The sequence below is a fragment of the Physcomitrium patens genome, chromosome 14 (genome assembly GCF_059467195.1).
Source record: "Physcomitrium patens ecotype Gransden chromosome 14, ASM5946719v1, whole genome shotgun sequence".
Lineage (NCBI taxonomy): Eukaryota > Viridiplantae > Streptophyta > Bryopsida > Funariales > Funariaceae > Physcomitrium > Physcomitrium patens.
The window spans coordinates 16,918,013-16,943,609 of record NC_143423.1 but is presented as its reverse complement, the minus strand read 5'-3'; the positions used below and the strand labels follow the sequence as shown (position 1 = coordinate 16,943,609).

General features: G+C 39.1%; 4 protein-coding genes across 13 annotated transcripts; all 4 read left to right on the top strand.

Moving 5' to 3' along the window:
- The first annotated feature begins 1,331 nt into the window (after positions 1-1,331).
- On the top strand, positions 1,332-6,295 carry LOC112291355 (cellulose synthase-like protein D2). Its single transcript, XM_024538632.3, has 4 exons — positions 1,332-1,594; positions 1,764-2,741; positions 2,886-4,683; positions 4,815-6,295. Exons 2-4 carry the CDS (start codon positions 1,915-1,917, stop codon positions 5,595-5,597), a joined length of 3,408 nt encoding a protein of 1,135 aa, XP_024394400.1. The 5' UTR covers positions 1,332-1,594; positions 1,764-1,914; the 3' UTR covers positions 5,598-6,295.
- Positions 6,296-6,886: 591 nt separating this feature from the next.
- On the top strand, positions 6,887-10,028 carry LOC112278631 (V-type proton ATPase subunit E). The gene is made up of 6 exons (XM_090256078.1): positions 6,887-7,237; positions 8,001-8,101; positions 8,391-8,550; positions 8,700-8,893; positions 9,307-9,406; positions 9,640-10,028. The coding sequence occupies exons 1-6, from the start codon at positions 7,136-7,138 to the stop codon at positions 9,682-9,684; spliced, it is 702 nt and encodes a 233-aa protein (XP_090112204.1). The 5' UTR covers positions 6,887-7,135; the 3' UTR covers positions 9,685-10,028.
- A 1,314-nt stretch (positions 10,029-11,342) lies between these two features.
- LOC112291357 (V-type proton ATPase subunit E) lies at positions 11,343-14,905 on the top strand. 2 transcript variants are annotated; one of them, XM_090256080.1, is made up of 7 exons: positions 11,343-11,743; positions 12,489-12,589; positions 12,964-13,123; positions 13,247-13,440; positions 13,986-14,085; positions 14,195-14,238; positions 14,551-14,905. In XM_090256080.1, exons 1-6 carry the CDS (start codon positions 11,642-11,644, stop codon positions 14,204-14,206), a joined length of 669 nt encoding a protein of 222 aa, XP_090112206.1. In that variant the 5' UTR covers positions 11,343-11,641; the 3' UTR covers positions 14,207-14,238; positions 14,551-14,905. The 2 variants fall into 2 exon arrangements, with proteins under 2 accessions (XP_090112206.1, XP_090112205.1); XM_090256079.1 differs by lacking the exon at positions 14,195-14,238.
- Positions 14,906-16,047: 1,142 nt separating this feature from the next.
- Positions 16,048-20,462, top strand: LOC112291356 (zinc finger protein ZOP1). 9 transcript variants are annotated; one of them, XR_016506460.1, is made up of 7 exons: positions 16,048-16,290; positions 16,910-17,110; positions 17,881-18,061; positions 18,446-18,541; positions 18,683-19,411; positions 19,656-19,690; positions 19,943-20,462. XR_016506460.1 is itself a non-coding variant. In XM_024538633.3 (5 exons), the coding sequence occupies exons 1-5, from the start codon at positions 16,282-16,284 to the stop codon at positions 19,075-19,077; spliced, it is 882 nt and encodes a 293-aa protein (XP_024394401.1). In that variant the 5' UTR covers positions 16,064-16,281; the 3' UTR covers positions 19,078-19,623. The 9 variants fall into 9 exon arrangements, 2 of the variants coding, with proteins under 2 accessions (XP_024394401.1, XP_073394916.2); XR_016506461.1 differs by having other exon boundaries at positions 16,064-16,290; positions 19,656-19,756; XR_016506463.1 differs by having other exon boundaries at positions 16,152-16,290; positions 17,838-18,061; positions 19,656-19,756.
- The last annotated feature ends 5,135 nt before the right edge of the window (positions 20,463-25,597 follow it).

Here is a 25,597-nt window from a genome sequence, read left to right as displayed (position 1 = left end):
AAAAAATCCGATAAAAAATATTAAAATGTAGTTTATAAAATGTTTGTTTATTTATTTATAAAAGACAATATAAATATTTTTATCATATTTTATGCTATATGTGAAGTAAGTAGAAGTATCATAGGACTTACATCAACATCAACATTTATTAAAATTTAAAAGCATAAGATTGATATTAGATATCTTATTAAAAAACCAAGAAAAAACAAAACACCACATTAGAATGTAGTTAATACTTATTCCAAAGTGAGAATACTAAAACTGAATAATTTATTTGAAGAATTTATTTGATCAAATATATTAAAAAAAGATTACGTTTTCATTCATGTTAAATATTACATATATATATATATATATATATATAAATGTATGTGTGTGTGTAATTCCAATTACCATTTAGATGTTCAAATTTAATTTAAATTGTAAAGTAAAAATACTACAACAAGAAGTTATAAAACAAGAAGTTACATTCTCATACGAGAATCTATGAACCCAGATTGAGATTTCACAAGTGCAATTCAAACCACAAACCTTTGATAGATATCCACGTTTCGATGCAATTTGCCATTATCTAGTCATTAATGAGTCCTTTACACAGTATTTGTCCCACACATATCACTATTTTTCAATCTTCCCTCGTCATCTCGTGCCCTTGAAACGTCCATCGACTCTGAACGACGGACGATGAAAAAATTTCATCGGTAGGCGAAGTCGGGACCCACCTCGCCCAGGTACGCGAGGTGCCCGAATTCGAAGTGCGACTCATCCGATCTGCAGACCCCGAGAGCGCAAATTCGCGTCGGGAAAGATCGATCGGTGGCGTAGGTAGCCAGATACATTCATTCAGAATGCGCCTGAACAAGACTTCAAACATGTGCGGATCGCTGCACCATGTTAATAATCCCCGGAATTCGGCAGCTGAATCGCAGTGTGGGGTCACGGCTCCGACGTGCCTCCTGGATCTGGTATAGATTGTTTCGATTATCTACAAGTTTCTAATGCAGACTCGTGATAATCTACACAGGCCAGTAGCGCAGAGCGTTGCCGCGCGATCTCGAATCAACTCCCGAATGCTTTCACTTGTGCGGATTCGCTACTGGTCTAAAACGAGGCGATTCATCGCGCTGCTTCACTCACGTTGACTCTTTACAGCTAGTAATTTACCTGATTGATGAACCTCTTCTGACCGCCGCTCCCTAATCGGGCATTGTGACGAGGATCTAGCCGCCGCCTAGGGTGCACACATGAAGCGCAGGAGTAATAAACTATTTTATTGTGGGTTGGATTAGGTACCAGCCACCCCGCACCGGCCTGGAAGAGTGTTGCGATCGAGAAGTTTCCGTGAGTGTTGCTCTTTGGGATGCTATGAAGATCCCCCACTCCTCCTCTCTTCTTGCCTGCCGTGTGGCCGACCATGTTGAGCTCTACTGACTAGCAGGGCTTCTCTCTTGGACACTGAAGCAAGGATCGGCCTCCTTGGTGCGGGATCCTGGATCTGACGTCGGGTTTTTGCAGTCGGAGTCCTGGTTGTATGTCGGGAAGCGAGTGGGTATTGTCAATTTAAGGTCAAATGCTCATGGATATGCAATTCGAGGTAAGTGTCGGTCTCGTTATAAGCCTCATTTTCGTTGAGCTTGCGATTCAAGGAGCCTGAAATACGCCAGTATCTTGAAACAACTAGGAAGTTGGAGAATCGAAAGATGTGGATGCTGTTGTCTGAAACAGCGGTTAATATGTCCACGTCTGGTGCGCATTGTTTACAGGAACTTTTGAGCAGATGCAGAAACTGAGGAATGGTGTTTTCGTCGTAGCGGCTTAGTTTGGGCTTATTCTGTGGAGGATCGAGCACTAGTCTGTTAATCCAGATCAAGGATTTATGTTTGTCGATTGAGGGGAATACGAAGGCGTGCAGCCATGGCTTCGCCAAGGTCTGCTGCAACAGGTGGACTTGGGTTTCGTAATGCAGGACAATCTCGTGGCGTGCAGATGACAGGTCGCACAAACTCGGACAACCAGAATGCGGGCGGGGGGAATCATCACCATGCAAGAAGGACGTCCAGCGGGAGATTTAACAATCTTTCGCGTGACATGAGTGAGATGGGGGGTGCTACAGACAGCGAGCTGGGATCCGATTACTTATACACTGTCCAGATCCCTGCCACACCAGACCACCCAATGTCGGGAGATCGGGCGGTCCCCGGAAAGGGCGAGCAGCTTGGGGGTGCACGCGGTCCTACCTGCGCCGTCATCAACTGTGACGGGAAGGCGATGCGCGACGAGCGCGGAGAAGACATGACACCTTGTGATTGCAACTTCAAGATCTGCCGCGACTGCTACATCGATGCCCTCAACGGGTCTGGGAAATGCCCTGGTTGTAAAGACGACTACACTGCGTCTGACGAGCCCTTCTCACAGGGTGGTTCCCAGAATGACATGCGCGTGTTACCACCCAACGGCGACGACAGCTCCAGACTGGATCGCCGCCTGTCTCTTCTAAAGACAAAGCCCGGCATGCTTATGAGCAATGGTTCCTCTGCTGATTTCGACCACGCCCGCTGGCTCTATCAGACCAAGGGTACCTACGGTTACGGCAATGCCGTGTGGCCCGGCGACGATGGATACGATGGCGGTGGCGGCCAAGGTCCACCAAATCTGGGTGTTTTGCCTGAATTCAATGATAAAGTGAGGCGTCCTCTAACTCGCAAAGTCAGCATTTCGACAGGCATTCTTAGTCCCTACAGGTTTGTTTCCTACTCAAGCATACTTCAGTTTCTTAGTCATTACTGAATTAATGCCAGAATGGTAAGTAGAACTTGATTTGTGTCCACGCTAGCAATTGAATTGTGGGAAAGCTCTAGTATCTGATGTCATACACATGTCTGCAGGTTGATTGTGGCAATCCGCATGGTAGTCCTCGCACTGTTTCTCATGTGGCGTGTTCAGCATCCGAACCCTGACGCCCTGTGGCTTTGGGGAATGTCGGTAGTTTGCGAGATTTGGTTTGCCTTCTCTTGGATTCTCGACCAGTTGCCAAAGCTGTGTCCCATCAACCGTTTGACAGATCTGTCGGTGTTGAAGGAGAAGTTCGACATGCCGTCACCAGAGAACCCCAGCGGTAGGTCTGATCTACCCGGTGTGGACATCTTCGTCTCCACAGCTGATCCCGAGAAGGAACCTCCTCTCACTACCGCAAACACAATCCTATCCATTTTGGCATCTGAGTATCCTTTGGAGAAGCTTGCGTGCTACCTCTCTGACGATGGTGGCGCCCTCTTGTCGTTCGAGGCCTTGGCTGAGGCTGCGAGCTTTGCCCGCGTATGGATCCCCTTCTGCCGGAAGCACAAGATTGAGCCCCGCAACCCGGAAACGTATTTCCTCTTGAAGGGAGATCCCACGAAGAATAAGGTTCGTTCCGATTTCGTGAAGGATCGCCGCAAGGTCAAGAGAGAGTATGACGAGTTCAAGGTTCGTGTTAACGGATTGCCCGATGCAATCCGCCGTCGCTCAGACGCATACAATGCACATGAAGAAATTCGAGCTAAGCGTCACCAGATGGAGTCTGGAGGAGATCCGTCCGAGCCTCTCAATATACCCAAGGCCACTTGGATGGCAGATGGGACACACTGGCCAGGAACGTGGACTCAATCCGGCAAGGAGCATGGACGAGGAGACCACGCTGGTATCATCCAGGTGATGCTAGCTCCTCCTACTGCTGAGCCTTTGATGGGCAGTAGCGACGAGGAGAATATCATTGACACTACGGATGTTGACATTCGTCTGCCGATGCTAGTATACATGTCTCGTGAAAAACGTCCCGGTTACGATCACAACAAGAAGGCCGGAGCTATGAACGCCCTTGTTCGCACGAGTGCTGTCATGTCCAACGGTCCATTCATTCTCAATCTGGATTGTGATCACTACATCTTCAATGCCCTCGCCATCCGGGAAGCCATGTGTTTCTTCATGGATAAGGGTGGTGATCGTCTCGCCTACGTCCAGTTTCCTCAACGTTTTGAAGGAGTAGATCCCAACGATCGATACGCTAATCACAACACTGTCTTCTTCGACGTCAACATGAGAGCGCTGGATGGGTTGCAGGGACCAGTCTATGTCGGAACCGGGTGCGTCTTCAGAAGAATTGCGCTCTATGGTTTTGACCCCCCTAGGATGCGGGACCATGGGTGCTGCTTCCAGCTTTGTTGCTGCTGCTGCGGGCCGAAGCAGCCTAAGAAGAAACCGAAGTCTAAGCAACGAGACTCGGAGGTGGCAGGGTTAACCGAACACACTACAAGTGATGACGATGATGATATTGAAGCCACCATGCTCCCAAAGCGCTACGGTTCTTCAGCTGTATTCGCTGCATCGATTCCGGTGGCAGAGTTTCAAGGGCGACCTCTGGCAGACAAGGGCGTGAAGAACGGTCGACCTGCTGGAGCGCTAACGATTCCCCGTGAGCCCCTGGACGCTTCAACAGTTGCTGAAGCCATTAACGTAGTGTCGTGCTTTTACGAGGACAAGACCGAGTGGGGAGGACGCGTGGGATGGATTTATGGGTCCGTGACAGAGGATGTGGTGACTGGTTTCCGTATGCACAATCGTGGTTGGCGTTCAATCTACTGTGTCACTAAGCGCGATGCCTTCAGAGGAACTGCTCCCATCAATCTTACCGATCGTCTTCATCAAGTAAGCATCGTGTCTTTGTCCAACTTGTGTACAGCCAACAATTAAGGGCTTAGTGACAGCAGGTTTTTGGCTTCTATTTTGGAGTTTTTCTTTACATTTCTCCTAGTGACGCATTGAATTCATGGTTGTAGGTGCTTCGTTGGGCTACTGGATCCGTGGAAATTTTCTTCTCTCGAAACAATGCTCTTCTCGCCAGCTCTCGGCTCAAGTTTTTGCAACGCATTGCATACCTTAACGTCGGCATCTACCCGTTCACTTCCATCTTCCTTTTGGTTTACTGCTTCCTCCCCGCTCTTTCTCTTTATACTGGCCAATTTATCGTGCAAAATTTGAACCTAGCTTTCTTGATTTACCTTCTCACCATTACCATCAGCCTGTGCTCACTCGCCGTGCTCGAAGTCAAATGGTCTGGAATCAGTCTGGAGGAGTGGTGGAGAAACGAACAGTTCTGGGTGATTGGTGGAACCAGTGCCCATTTGGCTGCCGTCTTCCAGGGTATTCTCAAAGTCATGGCCGGAGTCGAAATCTCCTTCACTCTGACCTCGAAATCAGCTGGTGATGATGAAGACGACATTTACGCAGATCTCTACATCGTCAAGTGGACGTCTCTCTTCATTCCTCCAATCACCATTGGTATCACCAACATTGTTGCCATCGCTGTTGGAGTTTCCCGCACCATCTACTCCCCCAATCCCGAATGGAGCAAGCTCTTAGGAGGAGTCTTCTTCTCGCTCTGGGTGCTCATGCATCTGTACCCCTTCTTCAAGGGTCTGATGGGTAAGGGCGGCAAGACCCCGACCATTATCTACGTTTGGGCGGGTCTGCTCTCCGTTATCATTTCTCTCCTGTGGGTTTACATCTCTCCTCAGAATGGTAGCGCTGCAGCAGCAGGTGGTGGCTTCACATTTCCTTAGGGTTACGGTCTGATTTAGGGCCCTAAGGTCCTCTCCATTGTGCCATTGTTCTCCGCGGCAAATCTTTTGGTCAGGTACCGTGAAAGTTTTTCATACCTGCCACTCAAGCAGTTTTTAAAGCTCTCACAAGGACTATTAACCTAAAACAAAGACGTCGTCCTCTATTTTCTTCAGCGATATTTAGAAAAAAAAAAATCCTGCATCCGCTGGATTTGTACATTAGCTTAAAAATTCTTTCGACTCATGCAAGGCCAGAGTCTTCTGAACAAGTGGAGCTGCCAGAGAAGCTGAAGTTGCTTCAGCGGCAGGCTTCCTCTTGACCAACATCAACAATCCTCAGTACAGCGTCGATGCTTTGTCGGACGCGTTACAATAAGATCGTGGTCATGCATCTGCTTATTTATAAGTATCACTAATACATTCATTGTACAGGAGAGTGTCTTCTGTAGTATCAAAAGAGTAAGCTTTGTGGGCGTTCTTGAGTGATTGTGGCGAGGGCCTCCGATTTAGTTGTGTAAGCCTTGGCTTATAATCTTTCTGCCAGATTGGCTATAACGCAAACCCTTGTTACCAGCATCTTGAGTGGGATGCGAAGCAATTCCTCCTATATCATTGTGTTACTTGCTTATTTCTCGGCCTCTTGTTTGTGTTTGGCCGTGGCCTAATCAAATTTGGATTTGTCGGCGATGTTCACTGGACTCATTTCCCTCGTGATTTTAGGTTAGGCTGTCGGACGAGCTATTTCCATCATCACTATCTGAGCTATGTCGATTATCATTTCCATTAAATCCCAGTCGCACCTGGCCATCTCATTACAGAATTACCTGCAATATACGTTTTGAATGCTTGCTGTGAGAATGCGTGATTTTCAGCCTCTATGATTGTTTAAATTCAACAATCATTTCCTCGCCCAATGTCTGACGCAGTGGACTTTGAGCACTCTTGAAGTCGTCGTGTGAAAAACCCAGAAACTAATCTTCCTAACAACGAAGTTTGGCACACGAGATGACCTTGAAGAACACCTTTGAGAGTTTGTACAATGCATGGAAGATTCACATCCAGGAGTGATCCCTTTCGTTTTCGATGACAATATTGGATGTTGGGCCCAGCTGCCACATGTCAGCAGCGAAAGTGATGCTGCCCATCTACTCTTCAGATCGGGAGCCCATCGGAATCTCCAGTGGGGCCAAGTAAGCCAGGTGTGATCGGCCGTAGATCTTGAAACCGTGTGCGAAGGAGGGGGAAGCATATCCCTCGTGGTGGTTCGAGGGACACTCGACAGACCTAAAAGTTGTTGGATTGTTAGAGTGAGAGGAGATCGGTGATCAGGTTGAAGACAAAACGATTGTGAACCGCATACCCCCTCCTGTGCAGTATTTTGTTCCCAAACCAGTGATTGAGCAGTTGGGCGGAGTGAGAAACCCCTTGGGATTGCTGGATTCCATTTTCTCAATTTAGTGTTTGCAGTTTTGGAGCGTGTCTAGGTGCTTAGCTCAGTGTGGCATTCGTGGTTGCGGTGGTTAGGAAGGCTAGGCAAGATGAACGACATGGAGGTTTCGCAGCAAGTCCAGCAGATGGTGCAGTTCATACGCCAGGAAGCGGAGGAGAAGGCCAATGAGATCTCTGTATCTGCCGAGGAGGTAAGACCATCAGGCTCCTTGAATCCACCGGGCACGTTTGCAAATGTTTTTATAGGGGAGTTTATCTGTTTTGGAGAATTCGGACCTCGAATCGACGTTGTATTGGATGTTTTCGCTACCGACTTTCGGAATTGATGCATAGGTTTTGATTTGGCACAAGTGTTTTTAAGGCAAGTAGTGTACGGTATGTGTTGATCGAAACTAGGTAGACTTGACAGTTTTATAACATAGAGAAGTTGTCGTCTGTTGTTTTATTTTATTTTTTCATCATTTTATTTAGTTTTGTTTTTCCAGTAATTAATTTGCAATTAATTTTCTAATACTATGAGCCAGCATTAACTCAATTCAGAACATCAGGTGTTTCTCACTTAGTATTGGATCCGAATTGATTGTCAGCTTCTGAACTCTAATTCTTATTTCAAACATCTGTGTTCAAAGTCGACCAGGCACGAGGGTGAGAGCTGTAGAGGATTGGAATGTAACAATCCATGTGGGTTCGGAGATGCAGTCTCTTCTTTTTCTCCTGTCTGGTTGTGCTATAATTTATCTCAAATCATCTCAAATCATGTCTGTTCTTTTGTTTATGAATATCAGAATCTATGAAGGTTTGCAATGATGTCACCCCTTAGCTTTCTCTGGAAAGCTGCGGTGACCTCAGTTTGATCAATTGATGATTCCGTTGGTAAGGCTCTTCCATGTTATCAACTGTGCAACACGTGTCTTATATCGGAATTAAATGTTGTTGAGGGGTGGTTCAACGCAGGAATTCAACATTGAGAAGTTACAGATTGTAGAAGCTGAAAAGAAGAAAATTCGGCAGGAGTTTGAGCGTAAGGAGAAGCAAGTGGAAGTTCGCCGTAAAATGTAATTACTAAACATCAGTGTCACAGAACATTACTCTTTGGGATGGCTAGGCAAGTAGAAGTTCACTGTGAAAATTTAGAGTTCTCGAGCATCTATAAATTGAACACTTGTAAAACCAAGAATCAAGCCATTTGAAGCATTCATTTGTGAAGATGCAGATTATTAACTGGTCATGATCTTTTACAGACTTTGATTTGAACGAAGAACTATTTTGTCAATTAGGTTGCCTGTTTTTGATATAGTAGTGTTTTAGTGCACATCTCATCTATGACTTTTCAATTCTTGGTAGTGAATATTCAACGCAGCTGAATGCTTCCCGATTGAAGTTACTGCAAGCACAGGACGACCTGGTCCGCAAGATGAAAGAAGCAGCTGAGAATCAGCTGCGGAATGTTGGGTCTAGTGATAATGAGGATTATCCCCAACTTCTAGAAGCACTCGTCATCCAGGCACGCAGCCTCCAATATTCACCAATTTGTCTAATTTCAGCATAATAGTCTTCTAAGAACAGTCCACATCACTCATATTCAAGCAAACGGTCGTTGGGTGCTTTTTGCTGTCGTTTTTGTGCTGAAGGAGGTGACGTCTTGGTGTCCAGGGTTTGTTGAGGTTGAAAGAGCATTCAACACAGCTGCGGTGCCGTGAGCAAGATCTTGAGATGGTGCAGTCAGTGATCGAATCAGCGAAGAAGGCATACGCGGAGAAACTGAATGTCGATGTACCGGAGGTGTTTGTCGACGAGGAGCATTTCCTTCCTGGGCCACCAGGGTCATCTAACCACGGCTCTTCCTGGTATTAATCCTCTTTGTTTACTAATTCATTCAATGATGTCGAGACTCAGGAGTAAGGTGATCGTTGTGTAATGAATCCTGATTTTTTTTCTTTTTCTTTTTTTGTCTTTTTCTGTATCGCTCTGTCTCAGAGTTCAGGTACTATTCTGATTGTTTTATGCAGGAGTAGATTTTAGATTAGAGCCTCTACTGTGATAGTCTTGCCGTCTCCTACTCTTTGTAATGGCAACACAGAATTGGGACATACTCAACTCAAACGCAAATAGAATTATAGTAATGTCCTGACAACAGCGGGTCAGCTGAAATTGAGAAACCTAAGTAAAGTTCTGTTCTTGACTGAATTTGTTAGGACAAGCATAAGAATACTTAAGTTTATTTTTTAAGACAATTTTTTTTTCATTTTTGTGGCTACAGTACAGGAGGAGTGGTGTTGGCTACCAAGGACGGTCGCATCGTCTTGGAGAATACTTTAGATGCACGCTTGGAAGTTGTGTTCAAGCAGCAGTTGCCTGAGGTAGGTCCGCTGTTGCACTAAAATTCCATTTCGTCTTTGCATATCCTTTGAGTTATTTATGTATCCATCCACGTATCCACTTATGTGAGCGACCATAATGATGCTGACGGTTTCTGTTTCTTTGTAGTGTTTGTGAAGAGGTATTAGCTTTTTTCTTGTTCCAATTACAACTGAAACTAGGAAGTATAGGTTTAACTCCTTGATACCACTTTGGATGATGTTGTGATGTTCAGATCCGAAAGCGTTTATTCCCCTCAGGCGGGCAAGCAGGTGCCTAGGCATGTTATTTTCCTTGAATAAAAATAAGTTAACAACTTTCAGAACAGTTGTCGAAAAGTTTTCCTTTACAATTGAGTGGTTCTCTGTCGCTGGTCTTACATCAGAACGATTATTGTAATCTTACACATTTGTAGTTCATCTCTGCCACATCAACGCCTTTGATCTCTATATAAGTTGGAAAGATGGGTTCGACGCTGAGTAATGAATGCATGGCATTTCGTGTGCTCTTGCCCACCAACTTCTTAAGTTGATAACTATGAGTATCATTGACTGTTATGGTCATATTCGGCAATGGAATCCAGAACTGAGCATTGTGTGACCTCTAGTTCAAGTCTTTACATCCTCCAAAGTTGCAAATGGTGAAGTATTTGTAACTGTCTCCAATATGCTGTGGAAGAAGCTAAGAAGTTGAATGAGAAGCCAGGTGCTATGTCTTCGAAATACAGGAAACTTTACATACATGAACCCTAATCCATGCATTTGAATACGGAAATCGGAAGACTAAGAGATTATTTATCAGTTTGAATGTATACATCTTTTTCAAACATTTCTATAAATATTTGTCATTAGAATTGATCCAAGTGTAAAGTTTCAATAAATATTTTAGGTCTGTGTATGAGTATGAGTATATATATATACATATATATATATATATAGATTTTGTTTCATTTTTAATACTTCCCTAGAGTCTATTATAAATTGGCCATCTTTGTTAAGTATATTTGTAAATAACCATTTGGCATTTGAAGTTTATGGGGTTGATATCACCAGTGAATTGGGTGTTCAATGATGTATACAAATTAAATTATCTATTCAATTTTAACATTCTCCTCAATTTTTTTTTTATCTTTTTTTAAACTATAGTATTAAAAAAATTGTGTTATAGCTACAAACAAATAATAGGGCCATTACTGACACTTTACATAAAAACATTTAGGATATGATGGAGCGAATATTTTTAATAATATTAATTCTCTATACTTTATTTAACAAAACTAAGTAAATAAATCATTTACAAGCATTCAAATCCATTATATTTTTAGTATTTAGTTTCTTTTTGAAAAATTTAATTTATTTTTTTATGTACCAATTGCAAAACATACTTTGACATAATTTTATACTCAAGCTAAGTAATATGAAGAGAATTAAATATGCCAAGCTACATTAACAAAGCTAAATAAAAGAAAAAATGAGGTACTAGTTATGTATTTTGTTGTAAATTAAATCCATTGACTACCAATCAATTTCATTATATTTAATTTTCCAAATAAGGATGATTATGGTTTAAAAAATTAAAAAATCAACGTATACAAATCAAAATATTATTACAAAATTTAAAATAAGATCATGATGACTATCAAAAACATTTTTTATGTGTGTTTAATTATGAAATAGTGTAATTAACTATTGAATAAATAAATAAATAAATGAATAATGAAGCTTCTCAGTCATCCTTAGTGCCTTTGATATTCATTTAACAACATCAATTAATATATAATTAATGTGGAAATCGACACCAACAGTCGGAAGGCTCCAGGAAGAAGACAAAGGTGCCAACTCAGCACGGACCTTGAAAACCCCATAACCGCAGTTCCTATAACCGCGCCTGTCGAAGAATGACTTGGAGAGAACCCTTTTTCGTATAAGTGACGAGGGGGTGGCGTAGGTGTCGTAGAGGAATTCCATGCACTTTTTGATCGCGCAACGCAATTGCACTCTGGGTTGAATTGCATCCGCAATTTTGTCTAGCGTGGAGCGCGATCCACATCTCTGGAACTCTCGATCGAGCCCTTTCGCGTATTGTTTGGTGCTCAGATCACGATTCCGTGCCCTGATGTTGCGTTGAAAACCCTCGACAGATTGCTCGAATCCGCTCCAGTGAACTGCCCGAGCGCACCATTGCGATTCAGGGTTGTGCCAGTAGCTTAGTTGGGTGATTTAAGAGGGCTAGGCAAGATGAACGACTTGGAGGTCTCGAAGCAGGTGCAGCAGTTGGTGCAGTTTATCCGCCAGGAAGCGGAGGAGAAGGCTAATGAGATTTCAGTTTCGGCTGAGGAGGTACTTCCATCACGTCCCAGCCTTTTTTTTTTTTTTTTTTTTTTTTTTTTCGTTTTTTTGTTTCCTGCAGTTTCTCTTGTGATGAGGCACTCGTCAATCAAGAGGGTGTTGATTTTGCATTTGGTTATTGCCACGGAGTTCTAGATTTGGCTCAGTGGGTGACATTGCGGTGTGAGATCTCCAAAACGGGATTACCATAGGGCAGAGTTTTCGAGAGCCGGTTTAGTTGTCGTTAGTATGATTATTTAAAATTTCACAGTTAGACGAATACTGTCGTATTAAGTGGCACGAAATTCTTAGCTTAAATTATTGTTTTTAGGTTTTTTTAGGACGTTGGAGTCATGTCAGATCTTTGATTGTGATTTTTTGAATGTGTATCCAACTCTGTTTACTGGAATTCCCGAAAAATTTAAGGGTTAGGGTGATGAAAGATTTGGCGTTTATTCAATCCTGGTCTTCGACGTTGATTTGTTCTAGCGTTGGTGATAGCGCTATTTTACTCAACATAATTGACTCAACATTCAATGTAGAAGCTGGGTTGTTGGACGAATGAGCCGTCTCTGATTCTGCTTCTTTTTTTAAGCTCTGAAGTTGCTTCTCAGTCTATGCAGTTCCCCTCTTATCTTTTCTAACCCTTTTGTTTTTTGTTTTTTGTTTTCCTTCTTTCCTTTTTTTCTTCCTTACCAATTCTTCATAGCGTGCGGATACATAGGGTCTAAATAACGATCCACGGGGCTTATTTCAGGAATTCAACATTGAGAAGCTACAGATTGTGGAAGCTGAAAAAAAGAAGATCCGACAGGAGTTCGAGCGCAAGGAGAAGCAAGTGGAAGTTCGTCGTAAAATGTAATGCTTTGATTCTACTCATGATCTGGTTCTTTGTGATCTATATTTACTTTTCTTTCTAAATAGATCAGGTAACCGTGCAGGAACTGGATTGCTGAGTAACTATATTTTAACAGTATGCCCAATTGGCCTCGCATGTGCAGTGAATACTGATATTCGAGCAACTACTGATATCTGTCGTTTTTAGTTATGAAGATTTAGGAAATTGTTCGTTGTTTCCCTTTGAAAGCTTTATTTGATGATAGATTTTCATGAGGAGCAATCTATTAATATAAGAAAAACCACCACCCAGATGCTGGGTGAAGCACAGTAGCAATGCCAACTCTGGGCACCTTGTGAGTTTTCAATGATCTGTTGTTCTGAAATTTTGGCAGTGAGTATTCCACACAATTGAATGCCTCTCGGTTGAAGCTCCTGCAAGCACAGGATGATTTGGTTCGTAAGATGAAAGAGGCCGCTGAGAAGCAGCTCCAGATGGTTGGATCCAGTGATAATGAGGACTATCCCAAACTTCTCGAAGCGCTTATCATCCAAGTATGCGATTCCCAGTCTTTTGACAATGTGATTGGTTACAGCACAAGAGTGCTCTTTCAACATTGTTACATTCTGAAGAGAATGGCTTATATGTGCTGAAGTCCGTGACATATTTGTGTCCAGGGCTTGTTGAGGCTGAAAGAGCACTCAACACAGCTGCGGTGCCGTGAGCAAGATCTTGAGATAGTTCAGTCAGTGATCGGATCAACGAAGCAGGCATATGCAGAGAAACTGAATGTCGATGTACCGGAGGTGTTTGTCGACGAGGAGCATTTCCTTCCTGGGCCACCAGGGTCATCTAACCACGGCTCCTCCTGGTATCAATCCCTCCCTTTCATCCGAATTTTAGCAGAGTGGTATTGTGTGAATTCAGATTACATGAATGTGCTTAGTACATTAGAACACGGAAATTTCGATCATACAAATTCCTGAACTTGTGTCTTCAACCGAAGCTTCATCATCCTAGTAGGAGCTAATTGTCCTCATGCTATGAGGGATGCGTGTTGACCTATTGCGTCTGGTTTATCTCTAAGTTTTTGAAGATGATAAGTCGTGACGGCTGTGATCCCATGCAATGAAAATTCATTGAAGCATTGAGTAGGTTTCTTGTGCCAACCATCATTCTTTCAGGGCTGAGCTTTGTAGTTGGTTTGGTTCTTACTTCGTATCCAGGTTGCTAAAGTTGGGCTCTTCTTTATGTATGGTCCAATATCCTGTTGTCTACTTGTTGAATGGATTGCTATTTTTGCTCCTATAGATCGTCGAGGTTTTCTCCCTTCGCTTTGCAGAGAGTGGAGTGAGGTCTGTCAAATAATGCTTCAAGATAATTTTCTGATATGGTTTTTGTGCTCTGTGACCATAGTACTGGGGGAGTGGTATTGGCTACCAAAGATGGGCGCATCGTGTTGGAGAACACTTTGGACGCACGTTTGGAGGTTGTGTTCAAGCAACAACTCCCTGAGGTAAGAGTCCCCGCTCCTCTGGGATTGTGGACTTACACCTCCAGTGCTCCCTTTCTCCTCAACTGTGTTAATGAATTGTGTGCAATTTTATTGGTACTTTGTCATACAGATATTCTGGTGAACCTGATGCATGGCGCAACGTATATTACTTTGGTATCGTTTTGCCACCAAGTGCATCAGAATTAGACTTCTTGATACTTCAGCTGAGCGAATGTATAAATTTAGCATTATTTTATGCTATAGTTTGGTTTTAGAAAGGTGGTCCAAGTACAGTAAACCTTGTGACTAAAAGAAAAACACCCGTGTTGTCTTTGCTTGTATTTCTTGCAGCCTTTAATAATAATCATGCATATTGCACATGTTAGAACAGTCTTGATTTCGTTTGAATTTTCTGCACTTTAGTATGATATCTCCTTGAACTAGATGTTATTAATCAACGCCATGCTGGGATTCTTGCATGTTCAGATTCGAAAGCGGCTCTTTCCTTCGGGCGGTCAAGCGGGTGCTTAGGGTTCGGATAATTCGATTAGCCCGTTTTGTCTGCTCTTGTGAATCTGCTGGAAGTGGCCCAGTCCAGAGTTCATATTTCCGTTTCTGTGAGATTTTGATATTTTTAACAATAGAATAGCCAGCATCATCTTGTTATGTACTTGCTTCTTGGTCACTACCTTTTTTGCAGTTCCTTGTCACCTGTGTAAGTTTTACAATAGGCATATGCTACATTGAGGAATTTAAGGCTTAAGCCTTCGCATATGGACGTCGAAGATTGTTGAAGCTAGGTTTTTAATTTTTAATTTTCAATTTATTTTGTTTAAAGAAAGTGTTCAACCATTTCTTCATTTTCCTCATCTTTACTAAGTAGCCAACTTGCTTCTTTCTCTACTAAATCTTTTAACGTATTTGATATAAGTGAGAATTGTTCATCGTACATGGAATCTGGTGGATAGAATTAGTGTTAAGGCTTTAGATTAGGATGGGGTAAGTGGGCTTTTTAATTTCACTTTCTCCATCATCCAGTTTTTAGAAATCTTTCCACTTTTCTTTCAAATGAGAAAAACTTCAGCATAACATGGACATGAATCATTTAAACTTTGTGTTTTCTTTGTTGTTCCATTAAGTTTTGCTTGCATATCATCTAAAATGTCAGATTCAACAATAATAGAAAGAAATATTTTATTCATTTAAAAATCTTGTGCTTGAAATTGAAAAAAGAAGTCCAAATCTTGATTATCATGGTAGAATTTTTGTCAAAATTTTCAGGCGGCAAGTATCTAAAACATTGGGCAACACATTTGTATTTTGGAATACACTTGGATTTTATAACCCTATTCATCGTGTGGCTTGCAATCTTGTTTGTATTTTATCGTAGGCATTCTAATACACAATACACACACACATACCTACACGAATTTGTACTCGATTAATGCTTCTAATTTTAAACTTTCACACAACTGATCATTGACTAGGGTGTTTATCGTTAAGTTATAATTTTTATAGTAAAAAATATCACAAAATTGAATAAAAAAATAAAAATAAAAACCTCGGTTTTGATTTTAGTGTGTCGTATTTTGATTTTAGTCTTGTTCATTTCCACAATTGCTGAAGAAATTGCTTAATAGTTTGCTATCTTAAGTATCTCAATTATTTTGACGAAACACATTCCATGTTAAGTACTGACGTACTACAAAACACAATTGCCGTGATATCAAACCCGTGAACCAGAAGCACGAGTTTTGATGACATTAGTAATAGATAAAGTTGTTTTCACTTTTGCATCCCATATGATAAAATTGTACACTAATCAAATAAGTACGAATTAAAAATAGTAAAAAGTATTTTTTTCAAAATTAAATATATTATTATACATAGATAAATACATACATACATACAATCGAAAATTTTCAAGCTGACGCGGCCAGCGTCGTCCCCGCGACCAGGAAGCTTGCTTGCACGAACTTCTTCGAAGCAGCGAAGGCGACGAGATTGTGATCCTTGCTCGCCACCATCGCTCATTGCCGCGCCGTGTTTCTCCGTTGCGACGGATTTGCTGTCACTTGCGTTTCTCAGTTGGATTGTGTCAACTACTTTTTAGCAGTGTTACTAGGTGCAGTAGTCGCTTACCGGTACTTATCCTTCAAGTGGAGTTGAGGTCCACAACTTTTCGCAGTTCGTTGGATTGTTGACGAGTAGAGAGCCATGACTGAGGTACAATTGCGTCTTAAGATCGACCCACATCCGAAATTTCACGTTTCGTGGCTCACAGGATTTCTTCGGTGGTTACTATGCGTGGAAGCCCTCTTGTATTTAGATAAAAGGAATAGGGTTTGATCGCGTTGGACTATTATATGTCTGTATTTTATACTTCGTGGTTGTGTTTTCTCCGTGTGAAATTGGGTGTGACGGTATTGGCGCCATCAAGGTGTAAGGGAAACGAGTGGCTCGGGCTTTAAGTTTCTGTTTGTTAGCTCGTGCTGAATTAGGGTTTATAGGAAGCCTGTTAGATATTGTCTGGACTTAATTGTAAAGGGTATTATCACGAGTCGATGCCACTACCCTTTATCAATTTGGATTTGGCTGGACGATGAATATCATGTGAAGTGGATTCGTCGACACTTTGCTGCGTGCAGGTGTAGATTTTAGGGCGAAGTTTTGGAGTCGTGTATTGTGTTGATTGCATTCTGGTCGATTTCACTGACTTACATTTGTAGGTTTCAGACTCAATCTGTAGGTTTACCTGATTGTCCTTACCGGAACGTTCCAATTTATTTTTTCTCTAATGAATCTCCGTGCTAAGTGCTGGGTTTTGTTTTTGTGAGCTTTGCAGTACTGGGTAAGTCAAGGTAAGAAATGGTGTGACTATTGCAAAATATTTATCGCCAACAATGCCACTAGTCTGCGCAATCATGAGATCGGGCAACGGCACAAGGAGGCAATGGCTCAGCGCCTTACGATCATGCGCAAAGACAACATTGCCAAAGAGAAGGAGAAACAACAAGCTCTCAAGGACCTCGAGCGTATTGAACAGGTGTATAGTACTCCGTAATTATCACGTTCCTTTTAGATCGCAATGATTCACATGTATGTCAATGTCAGATCTATTTTTCTTTTAAATACTGCTCCTGTCACATGTACAACAAACATTAGTAAGATATCCAACAATTTGTGAAGCAGAACAGCGCTGATATGTTGTGTCTACGTTGCTGTTTTTTCGTAGCCGTTTAGTAATTGATCGTGGGCCATGGCGTGGTGATCTTCGAGTGGTGTGTTCCTCTTTTTTCTTCTTCAGCTGAGGTTTAAGATGGTTCTCAGGATGCAGAGAGAATTATTATAATAGTTGTCAAGCATGAGACTTAGACCATAAGTTTTCCAACAGCTAAACTCAGTTATGCCGGTGTTCATCTTTTAAGAGAATTTGTGATGGTAAATACCTTGTCATGAAGCACCTCATGTTAGTAATAATCGCCTGAGTATGGTAGCATGGGATCGAGTCCTTGGCATATGATACAGCAAAGCTTGTATCGTTCTTTGTAAATTGACATTCCGTTGGATTACTGTTCTTAATATTCTCAAATAAAATCACAAATATCTTCAGATAAGGAATGCTTGTAAGAATTACTTGTACGAGATAAGACTTCGTATTGTCTGCTCATTTGTGTCAGCCTGTGTGGCTTCTCGGAACAACCACATAACTTTGAAACTTTCTATTTCTCAGTTTAGAAATTGACTACGGTATTCCGTGGGTCCATTTCTAGAGCTTGTCTAATTCAGAGTCGCGCTTGTATACTGGGTGGTCAGCAAGCGAAAAGGAGCTATGAGAGGGACGTGGCAGCAGCAGAGAGGCTTGCAGGTTCTGCTAATTACAGTGCTCAACGTGCAGCGCGTCCACCTGAAGCCCCTGGGGGTGCCCCGCCGGCCCCTGCCATACCTGCCCCAAGAAGCAGCCAAATCAATAGCAAATCCGAAGGAAAAGTAAACGGTAAAATTCTGCCTATTTGATATTGCGGGGAACCTATTATCTGCTGATTTAAGTAGGTTTTTCAATTGCCTTCAATGAACTGAACATATATTAAAAGGATATGGACACTCTCTAGAACAGCATATGAAAGCAAAAAGTTTGCATCCTTGCAGTGGTTTTGATGAACGACATTGTCAAGTAGCTGAATTCTAGTGATATGGGCAGCGAGTCTTAATACTGAAAATGACATATGTGACAAGAATGTAACGTCCAGTGATTTATTTATTTATTTATTTATTATTTTTTTTTAACCTGTTCACATTTATTATCTTAGTAACTTTCTAATCGGCCTTTTTGCTGTTTGTGGGACTCTTAATCTAAGCTATGCGTTTGTTGGTTTTGCAGATTGGACCCTTGATGAGAAGTCTGGGTACTATTTCAATGCAGCCACAGGATACTACTACGATCCTAACTCCGGTTTCTATTATAGCGATATCTTAGGTATGAAGCTTATTTACACATGATAGTCTGGCCTTTTTGATAGTGTAGAAGTACATTATTAGTTACATCACTTTGCTTTCGGCCACGTGTCTTCTTCCGAATTCGACTTTGTTCTTATTATATCTTGTTAAACTGCGACAGGAAAATGGACAACACAAGAAGAAGCCCATCAAGCTTCCTTAAAAGCACATGCAGAGGCTGGAATAGCTCCAGCATCCTCCACAATGTCGAAACAGCCATCTCATTCTAAAGAGGAACCAAAGATTAGCAGTAGTGCTGCGACGGTATCGCATCCAAAGGCAGCAGTTACAACATCTAGTACTGCCGCCCAAGCGTCTGTTCCAAAGCAAAAGGCCTTACCCAGTAAAGGTGGAAAAGGAGTTGCGTCCTCCTTGGAAGTGACTAAACGGAGAAGAGACGAGAAAACTGGGCCTGTTTCAAGTGAAGAAGCGGCTGCCTTGGCAGCAAGGGAAGCTGCCAAGAAGCGCGTCCTGGACAGAGAAAAGTCCTTGTTAGGGCTTTACCAGGCCTACTGAGCTATGTATCTCTTGCGCCAGTGTGCTTCTTTCCTGCGTCTTGTTTTTCGTCTGATGGTGTACAAAATTCTGATGCAGCTTGCATTCTGTTGCCTCTGGCTGTCATGATCATTCAACTCATTGATGTATGTTCGTCAAGCAGCGATGCTGATGAGCCATGATCAAAACTTTACTCATTTCCACCATATCGGTCGCGTCTGACTAAAGACTTACTACCGAGCAGATCAAGTTGGCAGAGTTCGAGCAGTCTTCGCAGCATGCACAGTGGCTGGTAACGAATTCACCGCAGGAAAAAAGAACCCAACTGAAGTTCTTATGAAGTAGACCCTATGAGGTGCCGCAATCTGTACATCGTTACATAAGCTTTTGTGTTCATTCGATTGGCTCGTTTTCAACAGTTGGGACCTCAATGAAAGCTTTGTATCTTCTAAATTTGTTCACTGGCATGCTTATATTTGTACTTGCGGAGTTAAGGTAGTGAACTCCCTTGCAAGTGCTATTTAGCACTAGGTACAGTAATAAAGTATTCTGAATTTTACCTCTCCATTCCTATTTCTTAACCTCTTGGTTTTGCACAGGTAGCCAGTGCTGGTGGTCTGACCTCCACCATTGGGTAAATCAACTACCCAATCTTGTTGACAACTACCCCGGTGGTTATTACGACAGAGGAGTTCTCGATGTATGATGTAGATTTAAGTTCGCAATGGATATATTGATTCATCACTTGGAAAGCCTTAACCTGCCGGGCTCGACAACTGTTCTCTATTCTAGATAGCACGATGTATTCTAGACTATCACGGCAACTGAACCCCGAACTCCAGAAAGGTTTGCCCTAACCGTAGGTGATTTGAAACGATTGATGCAGGCACTACTCACTCATAAAGGACTCTTGAAACAAAGCTCTGAACACATTCCTCGGTGTGGAGCTCCTCGACATCTGACGACGTTTGCGAGAGCTCTTGGTCTCAGATTCAAAATGGATTTCCTGTTTGGTATCTGGACTGAAAGTTGGAGCCCCGGACATACCTTTCTGGAGTTCGGGGTTCAGTTGCGACCAGCGTAGGGGATTTATTGACAGTATTTAACTACCAAACAATCCTTACTATTAACACCTTAGTAACTTGACCATTGCTTCGAGCGATAAGATCTGATCGTCTGGATCTTCAGTTCACCTGACCGTAGAGTTATTATCGCTCTGAGACTAACGCCTCCTCCCCGAAAATTTCTCAAGACCTGAGGTTTAGACTTCGACCTCAAATTAGCCACAACCATCCATGTTTATGACCAGTCTCGTAAAGTAGACTTGTGGGTTGTACTTGTGTAACCTTGTGCAATAGAGAATTACTAGAGGAATGCAAAAATATTCCATAACGTCTAATTCATAACATCTAGTTCATGGTCACACAGATGGAACCAAACCTCATTTGGTTCGTGGATGTTGTCAAGTATTATTGCTTCGAAGTTATCAAATGCGTGATCTGATTGTTTATGTTTCACATGATCTAGTTCCATGGGTTTGTCTTTTAACATCATGTGCGACGCTTCGCACAACAATGCAGCAGCCCCAACTTCCCATCTCCCCTTCCTTTTAGTATTTTTCTTTGTTCTTTGATTAAAACTGAGGAAATTCGCCTAAACTAGCACCATGTGGACTTCCAGAATGCTCCTTGGACTTGCCTCAGAAAAAACCTGGCGTTGCTATGGGACCTTTGTCCCACCTCAACTTCATTGCAAGTTGCACAACTTCCAGTGCAACTCAAGTATATGCTTTGAATCTAGCACATGTTTCCAAAATCTGCTTAGAAATTTAGTCATCTTAATTGTCTGAAAATCAAAGTCATTACACTTTGGTCGTATTCTTTTTGTTAGAATCACACAAGATTTGACTACCAAAAGCTTCCTAAATCTAAAGTCTTAGGCCTTCAAATTTAACATATCCACCTTGCCATTTATTTGTAATTTTGTATTGTGCATTGTACTAGTTTTGCTCTAGGACTTCAGCTTTTTTCACTTATAAGAAATCACATTCCAATTCAAGTTGTAATATGTTTTCCCAATAATTAAATAGTAAATGTCTTCATTGATAATATATATACACAATTCAATACAAGATACATAGTCTTGATTTAATAGAAAGTCATATGATTTTAGAGATGTTTTTGGCACTTCTAATTTCTCATTTATTTCATTAGAAAGAAAAAATTTTCTTTCTTCTTTATTTTATATTAATTATTGTTTAAATGCTATTCTCATCCAAAATACTTATGTGTCTTACTTAACTTTAAAAATCTTATGGTTATGCTATGTATTAGTATTTTTGTTGTTCTAGTTGCAAGATGTCGTACTTTGTGTCCTTACATAAATATTTACAAACTATTAAAATACATTAGGAACAATTACCTTGCTTTAGTGTCTTTTCTATCTAAAGAAGTGACTTACAATCACTCAATAAGAAACCTACTTTAGAAAGACCCACAATTTAAGTCCATTATTAAGTCCTTTCCACCTTCTGCATATAAGCTTATAAATTTTTTTCTTTACAAAATTCTCAAAGTAATTTTATTCTTTGTGTATCTTATAATTTCTCTTTTGTCATATTCCTTCTAAGTCTTTTTATCTTATTCTATGAATATACTCCTTTCTTACTATGCAATACCTCAAGTTTTTATTAACTTAACAATTATATTTTAGATCCTTGATTTAAGTACATTCTTAGTATTATTTTTTTTTTCATTATTATTATTATTATTATTATTATTTATTTTTGGCTCTTCTTCTACTTTAAAAGGTAGAACTATATTTTCTGCAATTTCCTAAAGTGCCAATCCTTGTTGTAATCAACTTCTTGGAACTAAAGAAAGTATTGACTATATTAAGTGATTGAATATTTTTTATTAACTATATAATATAGTATAGTATAGTATAGGTGGTGCAAATTGGAACCAATAAAATCAGTTGATTACAATTTAAAGTTGAATTTAATATAATTGATTGTAATAAAGGTTGGCTCTATGTGAATTTTTTTTAATGTCTTAAATTTCTCTCATATATTCATTTAAATTCATATAAAAGATATTTTTTGAATATAAAATAATATAAGTGCCTCTAATATTAATGCATTTCTAAAATCATATTAATTTATTCTAGTATTTTATTCTATATTTCTTCTTAAGAAGAATTTTGAGCTTATCTTTGTATAAATCTTCTTAATTAGCTACAAACTTCTTAAGCACCAATACATAGAATACTAGATATTACTTTAATATTTACTTTTTTATATACAAAAATATTTATGCAAAAGATTTAAACCATCTCATATAGATTATTCCACTTTTATGTCTATTATAGAATGAGATTTATTGGATAATTTAATTTACTTGAGTTAATCTATAATTTTTTATTTTAGAAATATTGTACATATTTATAGCTTTCATTTACCTATTTTTATTAAGAAATGTAAGAAAAATCAAGCCAATAATGTATTGTTTAATAGATTTTTTCTCTATTGTGCTCCATCTATTGTGCCATGCCTATTACATAGAATCATGATTTTATTTTTTTGACACTAATATGATATATAAATTAAATGCATTAAAATTAAAATCTACTTAAAATAATAAGTTATCTTTTAACTTATTTTAAAATGTGATATAATTAAACTTTGAAATTATAAATTAATTTATTAAATAAAAATGGTCATTTTCTACATAATTTAGAAGATATATTAAATAATTGATATTCATTATTTTTGTTTAGATATCTATTTGTTGATGCCAAACCATAGTTATTATAATCTTAGTTCTTAATTTCTTCATCATATATTACTAAAAATTTATTATAAAATTAAAAAATATTTGTACTTATAATAAATATAGGAATTATATATAAAAATATCCAATTTTTAAATAAAAATTCTTCTACTCTTTTAAATATCTTCTCAACTTCATTTTTTAGATTTTTATAGATATAATTGTTGGTATAAACTTGATAATTCTGTTTTATCTTTGTAAAAAAACATTTAGAAGTAAAGTAATTAAATTTTGATAATCATATCATATAGTTCATAGAGACATCTTTAAAATATATTTTAGAAATATGAAGTAATTTTAGCAATCTTGCTTTAGTTTGGTTTGAAAGCTTGTTTATTTGGCACTTTAAATAACTTTTGATGTATTACTCTATATCTTTACTTATCAAAAGCGATTACTAATATTTTTTCACAAATTTTAATATGAATCCTATTATTCTATTTCCTAAAAAAGATGCATCTTGTAACTTATATATAATTTTGTGTCTCTATATCTCTTGAGATAAATATTATTATTCTTTATATAAATCAAATATGACCACATTTTTTGGAAGTTGTTCATATTCTTTTTTTTTTTTTCTCTTATTAATGCCAATGAATCATTAGCGAAATTCTAAATATAATTAAAAAGTAAAGACTCATCTTTTTTTTTTACCTCAACTTAAAAAATTAAAGACCGTTAATGAAGTTTTAAAAATTGTTAAAAAAAAATAGAAAAAAAAAGACTTTAATAAAATAAAATTAATGATACTTTCTTCATGAAGTTGATATTTTTTTTAAATCTAAGTCAAATCAATTAGAAATCAATCCTTTAAGTTAGACAAACAAGCTTCTTACTTTGTTTTTATTTCTTTCTATTATATATTTGTTCTTTGCTAATGTTCTACTTCTAATAATAAACTTTATATTATATATTTTTTAGTAATAATATTCTATTTTTTTATCCCACTTAATCCTATATCTTTTGAATTTTTTTTTCTTAAAATTTTTTCTTAGATTGATCTAGTCTTCATAAACTTTATGGACTTTGCAAACTTGTGTACTTTTACTTCAAGGCGTTTCATTTTCATTTTTTACACATCTTCCATTATAAAAGAGACTAAATTATTATATAAACTATCTTTTGATTTTGTAGAGATATTTTTCTTAGTTAAAAAAAAATCTAAGATATTTTATTTTGTAGAGATATTTTCTTTGTAAAGTTTGTCTTTGCTTCATAGAATTGTGTTTCCAAAAGTCTGTTGTGTTTACCTTTGTATCTTTTTAGAATTATTATACATTTATTTTTCATTAGAAATTATATCTTCTATTATTTTCTTTCTCAAATTCTTTTTTGGTCTTTTAATACCTTCTATAATTATTAAGAATTTATTTTCTATGTCTAATATAAAGTGATCTTTATTCAATTTAAGACATACCCTCTTGTGATTTTATCCACCATCTTGTTTGTTTTATTTTATTTTATTTTATTTTTTTAACTTTTACTTTGAATTTTAAGGACTCTCCATGGATACTTCTAACTTACAATACAATCAACTTTGTATGTCAAATACTAAGGCTTTGATACCACATGTAGTGACTCTAACTTCTAAAATCTTATTTTACTTGATTTTTTTCTCTCTTTGCTTAGATAATTCATTATATGTAAAATATAAGTAGTGTTAGAAAAAATACACATAAAATTATAGAAATATGCTTAAATTATTATATTGTAGAATTTTAAGATCTTTCCAATATTTACTCTAAAAAACTTATTAACAATGCCAAAGCCTCATTACAAATTCAATATAATAGTTGCAACTCAACTATTTGGTTGCAACATGACTTTCTATCATAACTTAACCCTAAGTTTTGCTTTAAGTTTACTTAACATTTCTAATACCCACTTCAAAACTTAGCCATCTCAATTACTTTTATAACTAACTCTTTTAGTTTTGTGCTTTACATACTTATCTTTTTGCAATTACTACTTAAAACTTGGCTACCAAAAACCTACTCACTATAGAATCTTGAACATTTGGGCTTAATGACTCTAGCTTGCTACTCTTATGTCATTTTGTTCTATACTGCACATGTGAGTTAGAGCTTTAGTTTTTATCTACTTGCAATAAATCATGTCTCATTTTTAACTATATAAAAAAACTCTAATAGATCCTTGAATAAATAAGATTTAATTAATTTTCTTATTTTCTGAATATTTTTCCTTATTCTATTCTGACCCTTATAAACTTTTCCATCATTTAATGAGCCTTCTTCCTCAATTCTACTGTATACTAATATAAATGGGCTTTATCCTATTGTCTTTCTAGGAGCCTTTGTGGCAATATCTTGCATCAATAATGTAAATAGTACTTGTAATTAAGCTTATACATATAAAAAAAAACCCAAGAGAAGGAGAATAGGTTAATGAATGAAGAATGGAGAACCCTTGATTAAATTGGGAGTAAGTTACGGTCGTGGGGAAGGAAACAAGCCCATTTCTAAATTAACATATCACTGATCTTTCCACATGTCTCAGGTGTCCCGGAAGTCACCGCCACGTACCCGCGGCGAGAGGAAGACGACCAGATACGCCGGTTAAGCCTGTCGCCCCGCAGCCGATGTGGAACCGGAAACCGGCAACCGGCGTCGGATCCGACCAGAGCCGAGCACGAGGGGGCGGCGCCGGGGAACGAGGCCCAACGAGGGCTTTGATCTCGCAGCATTTACGCT